Source organism: Manacus vitellinus, unplaced genomic scaffold (genome assembly GCF_001715985.3).
Source record: "Manacus vitellinus isolate BGI_N305 unplaced genomic scaffold, ASM171598v3 scaffold_62_pilon, whole genome shotgun sequence".
In the NCBI taxonomy this organism is placed as follows: domain Eukaryota; kingdom Metazoa; phylum Chordata; class Aves; order Passeriformes; family Pipridae; genus Manacus; species Manacus vitellinus.
Genome location: NW_021940704.1, coordinates 1,897,415 through 1,913,023, shown reverse-complemented (window position 1 = coordinate 1,913,023; position 15,609 = coordinate 1,897,415). Strand labels below are relative to the sequence as shown.

The window sequence follows — 15,609 nt, the reverse complement described above, 5'->3', positions numbered from 1 at the left end:
CTTCCTCTTTCCCAGAATCAGAGGGAAAGGTTCTTCTGACAAATGACTTCTGCTAAAGGGATCCTTGGGAAGAGACCAGGTAGCAGAGCCAGACAGGCAGCTCACCCCAGCTCTTTGCTCACAGGATGAGTGGTGGTGCTACACCTGGCTAAATGCAAACCCAGAGCTCATGAAGGCTGACTGATGCTTGGAAAGAAGCAAACACAAAGGGAATTCAACACTCCTGACTACCCAGAAAAGAGCATCAATATGGAGATGCAGGGAAAAGAAAACTGGGTTTGATCTTTCACCTATTTGAAGGTCAAAGGCATAAGCTCCTCCAGAGGCCTGCAATGATTGCAAGAGGCCCAAGAGCAAGAGCTGTGAGCATTGTCTGATGAGCTTAAGCAGGAACATTTGAAGGCAAGGATTAAGCTTCCGCTATTAAGGACTAATAGAAATGTCAAATTGTTCACCGCGCAACTTTTAACGCGGCGGAAGAACCACTTGGATGAGACCCAGAAATACAGAGATCTTAAGAAATGCTACAATATTCTGTTTTCAAGATTTTTACAAAGCAGTCTTCAGCAGTGTAAAGGAGACGGAACATGCCCTGAAGGAACAATGAAAGCTTGAACCTGAAGATGTCAGGAAGCAAAGAACTGGAAAAAAAGAAGTAAAGTGAAAAAGGGGTTGAAATTATGTCCTACAGTGAACTGCCAAGGCAACCAAGTTTCCTAACTGCTCCAAAAATCTGCACGTACATATGAACAATTACTGATGGGAACAAACGACTCTGTCCCTCAGCCCAGAAGTGTCTAAACTGCAGCAAAAGCACAAAGCATTGGACTTTAGGCACTAAAAGTCTGGCATTTAAAAAAGCCCCAAACCCAATAAGCTTGTACTTTATCAGCACAGCAAATAAATTTAAAAAGCACTCAAGAAAACAAACAGTTCAGGGAGAAACACATGAATGAGGAAGTCACTAAAATTTAAACACAACCTGCTTAAGATCATTAAACTGTCTTATAAACAGGTTCCTGAAGTCTGTCTCCTATCACTGTATTTTCTTGTTCTGAGTTGCAGGGGAGCTACACAGCACTTGGACCTTTTCACATGAATATCAGTGATTACCTAATTCAATTTTATATATTTTTAAAGCAGAGAAAGCATTAAATGTGTATCAGAATCTTCATAGTTGTATGCTACAAACACAGCTTCAAGATCTCTGCACAAAACATTTCCTCTAGCAACTCTCCTTGAGTCACTACCTGTGAAACAGGAAAGCCATCAAAACTGGCTTTTGCTGCATCAGCTTTTGAGAGGAAGCCACCGACCAAAAAATGAGATGACTTTTGTTCCTTACCTGTAACGTTTTCCCCAGGCCCATACAGTGAGCAAGAATGCATCCAGAACCAGGAGATGTCTTTGTTTTTTTTACAGATTCACAACAGCAATCCCACATGAACTGAACACCTGAAGAAAATTATTGAAAGTTCTTACTAAACATTCATTTTACCGAAGTTCAGCCTACAAGAAACAGGTGTGCTCATTTAAAGGTCATGGTAATGCTTAGAAAAGTGGTTGTTAGGATAATTATTGATTCCTTTCTGTCCAGTGAGTTGTGATCTTTGTCAAGTGGGGTGATCTTTGCCTTGAACTTGATTATATTCACAGTTTCACTGAAGATGTAGCAATTGGGTAAGAAAATATTACTGTAAGGACTGCAGATGACTGGGGACAGGGAGAAAAGAGGGAACATTCTGGTATCTGCCTGTCAAGGAGTTTTTCTCGTGATGTAATCCAGGATGCATAAGGTGCTGTGCCCTTGGAGAGAAAAAAAAAATTATTTTTTTTTAATCTCTCTTTCCTTACCATCTACTTGGTGTGGTTTCAGTCTGGTAACTATACTCCTGTGAACCTGCACTAATGGTTCTTTGGTTTCTTCATCTTCATCTAAAACCAGCTTAGTTGTAATGGGACATTTCAGAGGTGAAGCATCTTCTATCTCTATCACCTATAAACAGAAACAGGGCATCACAGGAATAGTTCTCATATGATTAATGCCAAGCACTCGAGAGGCACTAGATTTAACAAACTGGGAGTCATAACTTATTTAGTAAAGAGAAATCTTCAATTCTTTACTATGCACCACAACTCACTCCTGCAGAGTGTTTTTCCCCATGAAAAGTGAACCAGTAGGGAATGAAAACAGCTTCCTAAAGCTCACAGTAGTCAAATAAAACTTGCCAGTGTTAACCCAAAGGAAACTGCAAATAAAACTTGTGGCTTACAAGGCTGCATGTAAGTAGTTTTCAAACGAATTATCAGATTAAATTCAGGTAGAAATACCTGTCTTAGACATCATCAGTTCCACCTCCCAGCATTTCACAAAGAAAACAGACCATACCTCTCTCAATTTGTCTCTCTCCCGTTCTCTCTCTGCTATACGTTTTCTTCTTTCTTCTTCTTCTTTAAGTGCATTCTGGGTTTCTGTTCTAAGCTTATCATCTTTAATAATTTTCCTTATTTTCTTCCTGCCTTTTCCAGGAGATTTTGAATCATCATTGTCCTCATTCTCAGAATTACTCTGTTAGAAATTAAATAAAGTGTATACTAGCAAGAAAATTACAGCACAGACCATCAAAACTTCATTCTTAGACAAGCCCCAAAAAATTCTTATAAACACAGGTGAAGTTTAGCTAATAAGAAAAAAAGATACCTTTTTAAAAGTTAGCCAGCATGACAAAAGAAGTGCCACCTTAACTGTAATGTACTAAATACTAAAGATAAGCCCAGCTGTGCCAAGGCAGTACTGAAGGCACTGTTATCATTTACTAGTAGTTAATAATAATTAATAAAGAACTATTTTTCTATTATAGTGGTGCTAGATCGGACCAGCTCTTACCTGCTCCACACAGGAAAAGAAACCCTAGTAGTACTAAACCCCTAATCTACTATTTGTCTCGTTTACATTCAGATTAAAAAATCCATTTATTTAAACATCATGGATTTTTCTCAAGATCTAGACAGGAAAAGTTAATGGTGCCATTTTACAAATTTTAGCCTGAATTAACACTGAAGAGTTGTAATTTTTTACTGTACTTTGTGCAAAGCTGTTTGAGATACCCAAGTCCCTGAGCAGTGGAGAAGAGAGACATTTATTACTTCCCATCTATTACTTCCAAACCCCACGTGGTACCTTATTGTCATTCTCACTTGACGAATCCTCTTGAACCCTTATTCGCCTTCGTTTCTTCTTCTGTTTGTAACTGCGCTGGTTTTCTTCTGCCTCAGCTTTCTTGGCAGATCTATTAGAAAATGGCAATATTACTGATTAACAATAATAAAATTGTTCCTAACTAGCAGAATATGCACTCCTTTTGTGCAGTTTCAAATTCCCTCCTCCCTCCCCCTCAACTCACCGGACACACAGCAATGGTCTATCCCAGAAAACCCCACGGAATCTCAGAATTGGTAAGCATTAGTTTTTTTACTGCAATCCACCATCCCTTAGTTGACAGTGATGTGTTTGGCATAAAAATGTTCATTTTTTCTTAATCTTTGTTTTATACTGGCTCATCAAGTTGTTGTGTGCTCCCTCCTGCAGTACCAATTCACAATTCCCACGTTTGCAACGAAATTAATTAGCAGATACAGAATGACAAACAAGTCTCATCAAGGGTTTTAAGAACCAATCCAAAGTCTTTAACTTTTACCACGTCCCTGCCTAAACTGCAGTCTTAAAAACCAAAACCCAAACTCAGGATAAGCAGAGTTTTATTTATACCTTGTCCTTGGACGTTGGTCATCTTCAGACTCACTGACTTCTTCGCTCACTGCAGACTCGTGGAACTCGGAGTCATTGGAATCGTCGCTGCTCACTTGAAAAACAAAACACCATTTCAGGTGGAGCCTCACTGCAAAGTCAGCAACTTCCAGTGGTTCAACAAATCGTTCAAGACCAACAAGCACTGTCAAGGTTCATTTCAGACAATATCAGACCCACTAAGCACAGCAATAAGAAGCAAGAGGAATGGTAAGGGGTACGGAGTAAAAAAGCTTAATATTGAAGCACTAGCTGAGTCCTGGGAGATGGTGTATTATGCCAACAAGACTTGAGGTCTTTATGCATGAATATATCTACATACAGTTTACAAGACAAATGACAAAGTATTATATCAGAAGGTAAAGACTGGGTGAGGAGGAGAGACCTCAGTGGGAAGAGTAGAACTGCAGAAAACAGAAGATGATTCTTAGTTAAACAGAAGCTTTTGTTTCTAATGTTTTAGATGTCATTTCATAATCATACTTCATGAAAACAGCCCTTATTTACTAACAACATATGCAACGGCATTGCTGCATTTGTGGCCTGATGTTTCTTCAGGTAATGCAAGTTCAAAACTCACTCAAAGGGCAATTAAAAATACACCTAAACTAGCACTATTAGGCAATACTCTCATAACTAGTTTTAGGAGCTATCACTGGCATTGAAAAAGGTAATTAAGACACTAGAATGCCATTTAGCACCTTTAATTTCAGTTTGACCTTGAACAGTGGAAAGTTTAACTCGGTTAAACTTTAACAAGGTTTAAAACCTGGGGTTTACATACTTGGGGAAATTAACATTAATAACATAGGGATAAAAGACAATGTGAAATACAGTGTACTGTTCTACTTAAAGGTAGTGAACTTAAAAGGCTGACACTAAAGTACCCTGACAATCAGCCTGGTTGCATCTTATTTGCACATTGCCACTGTAATTTACAGTTACTTCTCCTGAAAGAAATGTTGTCAGTAATCCCATAAGGGAGGAAAAGCAGACGTATACAATCAGATAAAAATGACAGTTTTCATGAAGGAAAATGCTAAACAAATCACAACTGTTATTCTGTGGAAGCCCACAAAAGCTGGCTGGCATTAGTGCAACACCGAGGACAGGAAGGTCCGGGGCACTTTTCCTGGCCATGGGACACTGTCAACACCTGACAGACTCTTTGTTCCTGCCTGCAGAAATGCAAACCAAAGCCCCAGGCAAGGCTCATCTCACAGTGCCATCTGGTGCTCAGCTACAGCCTGCAACACTGCAATTCCAGCATGGAGAGGTTCCTCGTGCTCCAGGGCCTACCAACAGTCCAAGGGAAGAGAGGAAGTACAGAAATGACAGGACTGATTTTCCCAGTTTGGACATCTGGGCTTGCCTCTGCTCTTTCAGATGAGTATTCTAAGACTCTACAAGATTAATCCAATTCAGAGGTCAGAGGAAGGGGAAAGAGCTGCACTTGTATTCAACATTTCAAATAAAACAATTTATTAATCAAAGATATGGGAATCCTAGATTTCATACACAAGGACGTTTACACAGATTTTAAAATCACAGTTTGAGATCTCCGTTCTGAAAAGCCTTGGACTTATTTTATAGAAGCAAATACTTTTTATGACAAAAAAGGTCTGGATTATGTACCTTTCCTTCTATTTCTACGCTTCCCCCCTTCTTTTTTGTCTTTTCGTTTCACCACCTTTTTGTCTTCACCAGATTCCCCATCGCTCATGGTGAGCTTGTGCCTCAGCAGCCTGTGTCTGTATCTGGGCTTCTTGGATGATTCTTCTTCCTCTGAATCCGATTCAGAATTACTTTCTTCCTTTACAGACTTATTTTCTTCCTTTTCATTCTCTCCTGTCAGATATAAGAGTCAGTACCACATACACACCAGTCAGCTTTTTTTCCTGACTTAAATTTGGCAAGAGTTGAAATCTGAATTAACTTAGGCTAAATTTTGTGGTTTTCCAGGGCATTACAAGCAACAACATACCAGTTTCCCCAAATGTTAAGTATTTTATGCTGCCTGAATGTTTAAAATGCCTGTTTCAATGACTCTGTTAGCCAAATCTCTCCTGTGCACTTGCAGAACTTATTGTTCTGTATAGATTACTCCTCACAAAGCCCTCGGATTTCTAAATTGATTACAAGAGACAGACTAGTAGCAACAAAATAAACGTATGAAAGGCTGAAAGAGATGATAATCCTCATTACCACATACACTGGCCTCTCTTTGGCAACTACCCATCAACACCAATGACATTTTTTTGCTGAAACCTGAAGAAACTTAAGCAATTATAGTTTTCCCAAGTGACCTCTGAAATCATGACAGGCGCCATAGCACCACTTTTTCCCAGGAGCTTTTGGGTGCTTACCATCATCTCCCGTGTTCTCAGGCTGCTTTGCAGGTTTCTTCTTTCCTTCCTCCGGCTCTTCATCTGAAGATGAATCCTCATCAGAGGAAAGATTGGCTTTGATTTCTTCTAAAAGCATTTTCTTGGCAATTCTTTGAAGTAAAACAGAAAACACTATTTATTCCATTGTTCAAATAAATCTATGAACGACAAGTGTAACCCTACACCATTCAGAACTTCAAAAAAAGGGCTGAAAGCTGAACAAAAAAAAAAGGACATGATGAAAAGTCATTGTGGCAAGACAGGATATATCAGCAAAAATCTCATGTTAAATGTAACGTGTTGACTTGTTTTTAGAAAGCAGATTTGTATAATGCTTCTTAAGAGAGGTTTCCTGCTTTACAGGAAGACTGGAGAGAAATATAAAATGTATGAACATAGACATTTCATTTTATTCATTTGGATAACTAACTACAAGCACTTGCCTTACAGCAACTGTAGCAAAAACCCTTTTGTGTATACACATACACATCCCCCCAAAAGTTTCACCAACATCACAGGACCTGAATTTCACAGAAAAATTATGATTTCCTGCTCCACAAACTGTCCACTCAGCTTCCTATTGTTTCATTGCAGCACAAGAAAGTTTCCAGCTAATGTACAAGTGACTATGGAAAAATTCTTTCTTTACATTGCTCTTGCAACATAATCTTGTCTGAATCTAAGGCAGAATATAAAATGATATGTCAAAAACACAGGGAAATAGTGGAGTTATCTGAGAATTTGTACTTCTAGGGGAAAAAAAAATCCTAAAAGAACAAAACCAGGTCTTCCTATATAAGCATCAGAAATACTATAGGTTTCATTCTAGGGTCATCACTTTTAAATGCAATACTTTTTTTTCTAGGTCAAACCTCGTCTGTCTTGCCTTTTGGCAGAATTAATGTATGCCATAGGCAGACAGTTCAGAACAGGAAAGATTTTATCCCAGTCAAAACAACAGTTCAAAACCCATGGAACTGAACCACAAACTGAGCTTTACTTGGAAACAGCAAAGGAATGGGGATCTCCTGAGTGAAGCTTCTTATACAACAGAAATTAAGTTGTTACTTTTACAGAGCACTATAAAATAGTTTTTAACAATCAGTATTTCATTTTCCAGCATGTAACGTTTCCCTAAAGCAAAAGAACCTTTCAAAGAGAATTTTCCCAAGGTATCTTTCCTGACACTCCAAGCTGTGTTTTCTGGGGTTTGAGTGGTTCCAGAAAGACTCTCACACTAACGTATATTCAGTAATTATTAAAAGATGGAAGCAAAATCGTTTAATAAACACTTAAGATTGTTCAGCGAGCCAGACAATCCACCAGCATCCAAAACACACCCTCCTCCTCTTTTGAGGGATGGCTTGTGAAGAAAAAGCTGATTAAAACTTCACCATGCAGAACCCTTGGTGAGCTTTAATTCCATATATATCAGCAGATCACAGTGTGAACTCCACAAAAACTTACGGAAGTCCATAGATAAGTAACATCCTCTTCCAAATGCTTTTTGCATTAGGTCCTTCCAGAGGATTTGGAAAAGGGACTTAGAGCTTGGTTAGTTTGGGTTGTTTCTTTTTTTTAAAACCCACTACATCATATGTAACAGCAACAGAAATAAACAGCTCCTTATATAACAAATTCAGCCTATATTTCTTCCATCTCTTAATGGTCAGAACTTTTCCTTCACAATGAAATGGCTTAGAATATCATCAAAGTTTTGGAAAAGGGGAAAAAAAATGAGAAACACTAAAAAGAACTGAAAAAAATTAAAACTGAATCCTGAAAGTCCTGCCTAGTAACACTGCCTCTGACTGGTCTCACGTGAATTAGCAAAGTTAACACAACTTGTATGTGGTTGGTAATACTTACCTCTACACAAATCACCTTTAAAAGGCTGACTTTAGGTCTTAAGAAAACAAGACACACACTTTTATCTGTTCTTTCATGAAGTGGTTTTTAAAGGGGAAAAAGAAAACCCAAAGCAAATGTATCTAACACCTAAAAATACCATGCATAAAATCTACTATCCTCGAACAGAAGATGTTGTGATTTTCCCATTAATCATCATAACCACCAACCAGATTGGGTAAACTTATTAGTTTCTAATTATATACAATAATATTGATTAAGAAGTTATTTTTGCCATAGAAAATTAGTCCTATTTTTTATCTAGGATAAAGACTCAACCACTTGGAATCGAATTGAGATGAAACTGTTTGTTAGTGAGAAAAGCTACATTCTCTTCAACGCATTTACTGTCGGGCTAAAAACATAGGATATTATTAAGATGTTCAAAATCTAAAAGATGCCTGTTTTTAATTAACTACGTATCTGATAGGAATTATAAGTGCAAGCAATATCAGACCCAACGAGATTAAGCCTTGTAAATGTATCTGACAAATGACTGATGTAACAAATGGCCCATATGAACTGGAATACCTTCAGTACTGGACTCTTGAAACTGGTTTTAAATTAAATCACAGTGTATGCTGACCAGGATAATACATCTTATTTCTTTTTTAAAATAAAACCCATTTAAAGCGATCAGGTTTCTAAGCTAAGGAACTTCTTATGCTAGTTTAATATTTTAATATTTGCATTAACAGCAGCAAGAAAAACAAGCTATGGTAGTGTGAAACTCTCTTGCTCACACTCTTCCAGAGAAACCCACACAAATCAGAAGGGACCATAATATTTACTTGGGTTAAGGACATAAAAGATTCTTGGCCAACCAGATGTAACAGCTGAACACTATCAATAAATTTATTAAGAGGCACAGAGTCATATGACCTCCAGCACAGGACTTCAGGTAGTAAAAACCAAAACACACTTAAAAAATCCCTGCATTTCGTTTATTATCTCTGTGACCTCAAGCACGTGGTGTTGCCCCAGTCCATGTTACCTACACTGTGAGGTTTGGATGAAGGGCACTTCCCCAAGGTATTTATACAGTGCCTCACAGAACGGGGCTGCAATCTCAGCCAAGGCGCATAAAAACAACTCGAGAATAAAGTGATAGTATATATGCACAGTTTTGTATAAATTGGGATTTAAATATATTTCCCCTTTGCTGGCGTGCAAGAACACCACCAACAAAATACATTTCTAATGAATGAATTGATTACTACGTATTTTTAAGTTATGCCAAAAGAAAAGAGTTTTCCCAAGAGACAGGCAAACTGGAAATTACTCAGGGGTTGCTTAGTTACCCTGTAGGACTACTTTAAATTATCCTTCAGACATTGCAGCAAAACTGGAATAGTAGGTGCAGCCTCTCATGATGTGGAGTTAAGTCCACGTGGTAATTTGCACCATTCTTGCTCATGAATTTTAGAGTGCCAATACAATGGACTCATTTAAAATCTTGGTGAGACAATGCTACCACTGTAAAAAGCATTTTCCTTAAAAAGTCATGATTTTAAATTTTAGTCCATTATCATGATGTATTATTACCAATCAGATCATATCAACTCACAGGCAGAGTTCATAAATACCTATGAATTATATGTAGAAATAATGCCCAAAACAAGCCCTTGGGCGGGGGAGGAGGTTTGTATATGGCTAATAAAAGCCACCACAATTCCAGCTACAGCACTACTGAATTAAATGGGCCTCTGGGGTATTACTAGAAAATTCAGAACCCTTTAAAATAGATTTTTAGAGATTAATACTTGGATGAAATGTCATACATGTCTAAAAAATGAGTGAAAACTGCCAAACATCTTGTTCTAAATACTGTGCTGTCTTTGTTGGAAGAGGCTGATTTTCAAGCTGTCAAGAGTTGTATTAAATTAAATGCTTGGACAAGAAAAATGTTTTACAAAAATTTATTGTAACCATCAAATACTTAAAGGCATTCTGCATTAAATACACTAATTACTTCTTAATAAACAGAACTACTGCAAACATATCAAACAGTACCATTTAAAAGATCAGAAGGACCAATAATAGTTACACAACAGAAGATGAAAGCATACAGCACTATATGGCATAGTATGACCCACTTGGATATTGCATTTTGGCAAAAATGATTTCAAGACTATTAATATTCATGTCATGCACATCCCCAGGTATGCAAATAACAGAACATCTAAACTAGAGACTTGCAAACAGGAGAGTTCCCACACTACAAACACCCAGCAGGTACTAGGTACCCTCTTTGGCCTGGAAGAAAATAGGCAACTTCTCTGAATCAGTAGGTAAACTACTTAAACACTTTGTGTTGAGTAAACAGAAGAACAAGTTTTTAACTTCTTGAAATTTGTTCCATCTTTTTACATTTTATATCTCTGATTCTAGTGCCAAGTACAACACATGATTAATGTAAAATCAGACTGCAGTTACCAGTTAACATGTCTGAAGGTTGACAACACTGTTTATTGACAAAATACCTCTCCATCTCATGAATATATATTCAAAATATCCCCTAAAGAAAAACTTAACAAAGAGGCAGCTTAAAAACAAAGTACAGAAAGTGATTTTTAAAGCCCAAATTTATATTACTGAGTTGTTAGCAATTAATTCTTTTCCCAATATAGCTCTTAAACTAATAATTAAGATCTGTCAAAAACATTTGTATGAGAAATACTGAACTTCTGACAAAAGTGTCTCAGTTTAATTATCAACCAGAAACTCACCAAAAAAAAAAAAAAAGAAAAAAGTGAAAAAAAAAAAAATCAAAACAGGACTGAAATTAAAGTATAGTTTAAAAAAAATCTTGATATTACCAAAGTTTAAATGTTCTGCTTATGACCCTGTGCTGTCAAGTCCCTAAAAAGCGTCTTTCTTTAAAAGTTGAATTACTTGATTAAATTTCATGACTGAAAACAAGCGAGAACTAATTCAGCAGCAGCATTTTGATGCCAAACTGAGGTCCGTAAAGGATATAAAACAGTGTTTTTAAAATTTACTTTAGCCACATATCAAAACATACTCTGTGAAACAAAAATTCCATATTCTAAACTATTAAGGCTCAGAAGCAGAAAAAGACTCCATCAGCAACTGTGCAAAGCTGGTCCCACACATGCTATATGGCCAAAATTAAAATCAGTTTCTGAAATACTATATAAAACTTTGCTGAACAACTCTTCAGTCTAACTACAATAACTTCCAAAAAGAACCTGTGGCTCGGAACTGAGCAATGCTTCATGTTGTGCATTTACTCACGAGGAAACAAAGCTTTTACATTTCTAGCCAGGCTAATTTTGATAGCTACAATGATTCTGGCAAAATATGACATGTCTTAACTAACTGTATCTTACAGAGGTTCACTTTTATTGAATTTGAAAGTGAAGCAATACATATAAGCCACAATTCTGAAAATATCTATGCAAAGACTTAAAATATATGTGTATAGTTAGTCTCTTTGATACCAGTGGAGCCTATGCACAGTGCTTGTAGAATCAGGGCCTTAATTGTCACATTAGTCACTTCAGGTACTCTTTAGTGGATTAGAACTCAGCTGAATTAACTGAGTTAATTCATTACTGACAATTAACATTATCTGAAAATATCTAATACTGTTTTCCCCACATTTGTGTTTTCTCTTTATTGGGAAAAGGCATTTCAATTAAAAAAGCATATTAAGTAACAGTAATAACCAAATTAATTCTGAAAATATTGCAGCACTGCATATTGCACAGATGCAAAGTGTCACCTCTATTCAAAGAACTAGCTGAAATTCACATTAATCAGAAGCAGCTTTTTACCTGCCTGAAAGAAACACTTGTCACAAAGCCCACACTTCCAACAGGAACACAGCCCGGCCAGTGCTGCGGAGCATTTATAACACACCCTACGCAAGGTGTGTTAACTAAGGCTCCTAAAGGCTTGCTTTGCATTTCTGGGCTTTGGCCTCTGTTTTCTGGCCCCGTGTTCAGGCTTGCGGGAGGCCCGGGAGCGAGTCTGTACCAGGCAGGCAGCCGTGGCTTTTACAACCTGCTTGCTCTTCCGTTGCGCCGCTTTGCGCCCACGCCTAGGGGGTGTTATAATCGAGTTTAAGTCCTTACGGAGGGTATCATACCTATTCTCAGGGTCGTCATCATCATCTTCCTCCTCCTCCATTGGAATAGTCCTTGATAGAGCCTCTCCCTCATCTCCTGAAAAACAACCCAACAGGGAACACTCAGCACAAGGAAACCCAGCAATGAACAGCGATACATGACAGCACAATAAACACCACAGCGCATGGACTACATCTCCACCAACAATCCCCACTAAAAATAGCTTGGTAATACCACTTTTCTATCAGTTACCTACCTTGACACATAAAAATAAGTATTTTTATTAATAAAGTATCTAGTTTTTCAAGCAGCACTTTTATCCACATTATGCTTGCTACTACATGCAGCTTGCAATTCTTGCCTTGTTACGCACCGTGAATTGGGTTTTTTACACCAAAACCTGAATACTCCTCCCAGGAGCCAGAAATGAAGTTTCCCAAGAAGTTATTTGCTCTATCAGAATCTCCACTACTGAGTCTGGGTAAATTGAAAAGGTGGCACGAATCCATTACAGAATTGCTTGCCAAGCCTATGAGCTGCCCTGCTGCCATGAGGAAGCACTGCAGAACACTAATCCTCATCCACATTTGCTTTCAGAGTACATGTGTGTGTGTAAAGAGTTATGTTTTGAGAATTCCACGTGCTATCCTAACTGTAAATATCCAAACTCAGCTGCACTACATGGCACTGTCTCATATGGAAAGGACACGAAAACCAACAGTGCGGGACACGGAACAAAGAACAGCCCAGGATGGCACCCGCCTTAAAGCTCCTCTGCACTCTCCTGGTTGGACACAGAGGAATTCAAATTATTTCTAGCACACTCTCAGGCCTCTACCCTTGCTTTTCTCTTGTTCTTCTGACTTGTATATAAGTCAGACAAATCTGTTAGGTAGTAAAATTAAGCTAAGGAAAAGAAACCTCACAATCCTAACTAGCTGAGATCCCTCCACTTATAACCTCTACTGCTTATTTGCTACCTGCGTGGACTGGACTAAAACCAGGCTGTGAGAAGCTACTCCAAGTTGTTTTAAGGTACACCTGTCCTGGAAACAGCATTACTCAGATGTCATCTGACAGGACTGTCTGAGAGGTGATCCCAGGATGTACCTCACTTAGGTAAAAGCATCCTGCTGAATAAACCAGATTCTAAGTCTCATTCGATGATCAATCTATGCAGCTTGTTCAGAAACAGAAGAGATTCCTTTATTAATTCACTTATTAAGCCAACACATGTCTCCTCTTAAAATAATCTAACATAGGCAGGATTTCATAAAATCAAACTCAGGTTGGAAAAGACCTCTGGACATGACTTACTCCAATTTCCTCCTAAAAGCAAAGTTAACTCCCAAATAAGATCAGTTTTTTCAGGGCCTTGGGCAATCAAGTTTTGAGCATTTCCAAGGACAGGGATTCCAGAATTGGACAACTGTCAAGCTTTGATCATGGTCAGTGTATAAAATACTTTTGCTAGTACCTATATCAGTTTTCTTTGCTAAATCCTGTACCCACTGCCTCATCCTCTCAGCACACATTCAGCTCAGCCTTCCCTAAAACTGCCCATTAGGTGATTTGCAGGCAGCAATTTAGACTTCCCATTTTTAGCATTCTCTCTCCAATCTAAACCAACCCATTTCTCTCTGTCTAACTCTACTGCCAATCATCCCACATCACCATCTCATTTTTCCAATTTGTACACTGTTACCCTTCTCTCCAATAATTATCCAACCCTTCCACTTGTGACTTGCAAGTTAAACAATTGCTTCCACGGCCTCAGAGACCTTCTGATATATTGCAGGCAACCTTTTCCCCCTCAGCCATTTCGATACCAAGTCTGTGAACACAAACTGTACACAAGCAATCCCATTTTTAAGGTATTTTTCTTTGATGATTCAGTGATGCTGAGAACTCTCAGAGTACCATCAGTTGTCTGTCTCTGGGAGAGTTTTAACAGCCATGGCAGTTACTACACACAAAAAGCCAGTTCATTACTATGTAAACTATTCATTATTTGCAATCTCCCCCAGCAGTGGCATCACTGGGGAGAACATTGGTAAGGCAGCACTCAAGGTAAAGCCCTAAAACTCCCAGTACTATGTGCAGACACAACTAAACTTACTTCATCGGAAGGCCTTGAAAAACAAACATTACAGGGCTGTGTAAAACACAGAACAAGAAACTTATTTTCCAACTGCTACTCAAGGATAATGCAAAACACCATTAACCAAACTTTGCTTGGGCTCTAAATCTAAAGCAGCACAGCACTCAGAAAAGCAGCCTTTACATCTGCAAAGATGAACAACTCTCTCCTGAAACTGAACTGCAGGAAAACTTCAGGAAGAAGTGGGTCACCATCAAGCTGGTAGGAGAAAGGGGGAACATTAATGTCCAATTCAAAATCCGATGGTTTCAGGGTTTTTTAGGGGTGAGGCTTTTTGTTTAAGATGTTACAAATAACAATCATTTCATTTTGTACCTAGTATCTGCCTACAAGTATTTTATTGAAAAGTCAAAATATAGCTGTGTCCCTTCTGCTGTCTTACCACAGAATCATGGAATCCCAGAATGGTTTGGGTTGGAAGGGACCTTTAAGCTCAGGGACACCTTCCACCAGCCCAGGTTGCTCCAAGCCCTGTCCAACCTGGCCTTGGACACTTCCAGGGATGGGGCAGCCACAGCTTCTCTGGGCAACCTGTGCCAGGGCCTCACCACCCTCATACGAAAGAATTTCTTCCCAATATCTATTCTAAACCTACCCTCAGTTTGAAGCCATTCCCCTTGTATCTTCATAAACATATTGTAGTTTTATTCACTTTTAGTTTAGCTGCAGTTTTGCAAACAACTGTATCTGAGCCAACAGTTAAAGTCCTGTACAGAAAGTTCTGTGAAACATAACTAGAAGAAAAAGAAACTGAACAGTTTATCTGTCATGCTAATTAAAACAGGAAATATTTTTCCTAGTTGAAAATTCATTTATTAAAAACATGTCTACTGTCTGTGTAATGTGAAAACTGCTTTCTTAAGTTCTTTAAAACTACGTATTGGAACACAGCAGTCCTAAATTTTCTAAATTTACCAAATCTTCAGGACACTGACAAAGTAAATTTGCCTTGGCAAGGAAAATAATTATTACTCTTAAACCTACTATGAAAACAATAAGCAATGACAGATTTCTGTAAGTAACACCAGCTCTTCTAAGGCTACATGGCTCTTGTGAGGCACAAAAATCATCTCCTTGATTTTTAAATGTGTCCTGCAATGCCAAAGGTCTTCAGAGTCATCTCCAGTGCATAACCAGGAGGTGACAAACATGAGTTCCCTGGGTTATCTACTCCTTTAATCCAGTTTCTGCTAAAGCAGTCCCTGGCAGGCAAAGCAAGGACTGGGCTTTGGAAAGCCGAGCTCCAAAGCA

The 15,609-nt window shown here is 38.3% G+C and overlaps 1 protein-coding gene across 3 annotated transcripts in view; it reads right to left on the bottom strand.

Annotated features, from left to right (window-relative positions):
* Nucleotides 1-15,609, bottom strand: part of ATRX (ATRX chromatin remodeler) — a 77,048-nt gene that overhangs the window by 33,613 nt on the left and 27,826 nt on the right. For all 3 annotated transcript variants that reach the window (XM_018083274.2, XM_029963761.1, XM_018083275.1), the window contains 8 exons: nt 12,218-12,293; nt 6,175-6,305; nt 5,444-5,656; nt 3,770-3,863; nt 3,182-3,290; nt 2,390-2,569; nt 1,855-1,996; nt 1,346-1,455 (listed from right to left, as the gene is read on the bottom strand). In XM_018083274.2, coding sequence (XP_017938763.1) covers nt 1,346-1,455; nt 1,855-1,996; nt 2,390-2,569; nt 3,182-3,290; nt 3,770-3,863; nt 5,444-5,656; nt 6,175-6,305; nt 12,218-12,293 — 1,055 coding nt within the window. The remainder of the gene's footprint in view (nt 1-1,345; nt 1,456-1,854; nt 1,997-2,389; nt 2,570-3,181; nt 3,291-3,769; nt 3,864-5,443; nt 5,657-6,174; nt 6,306-12,217; nt 12,294-15,609) is intronic.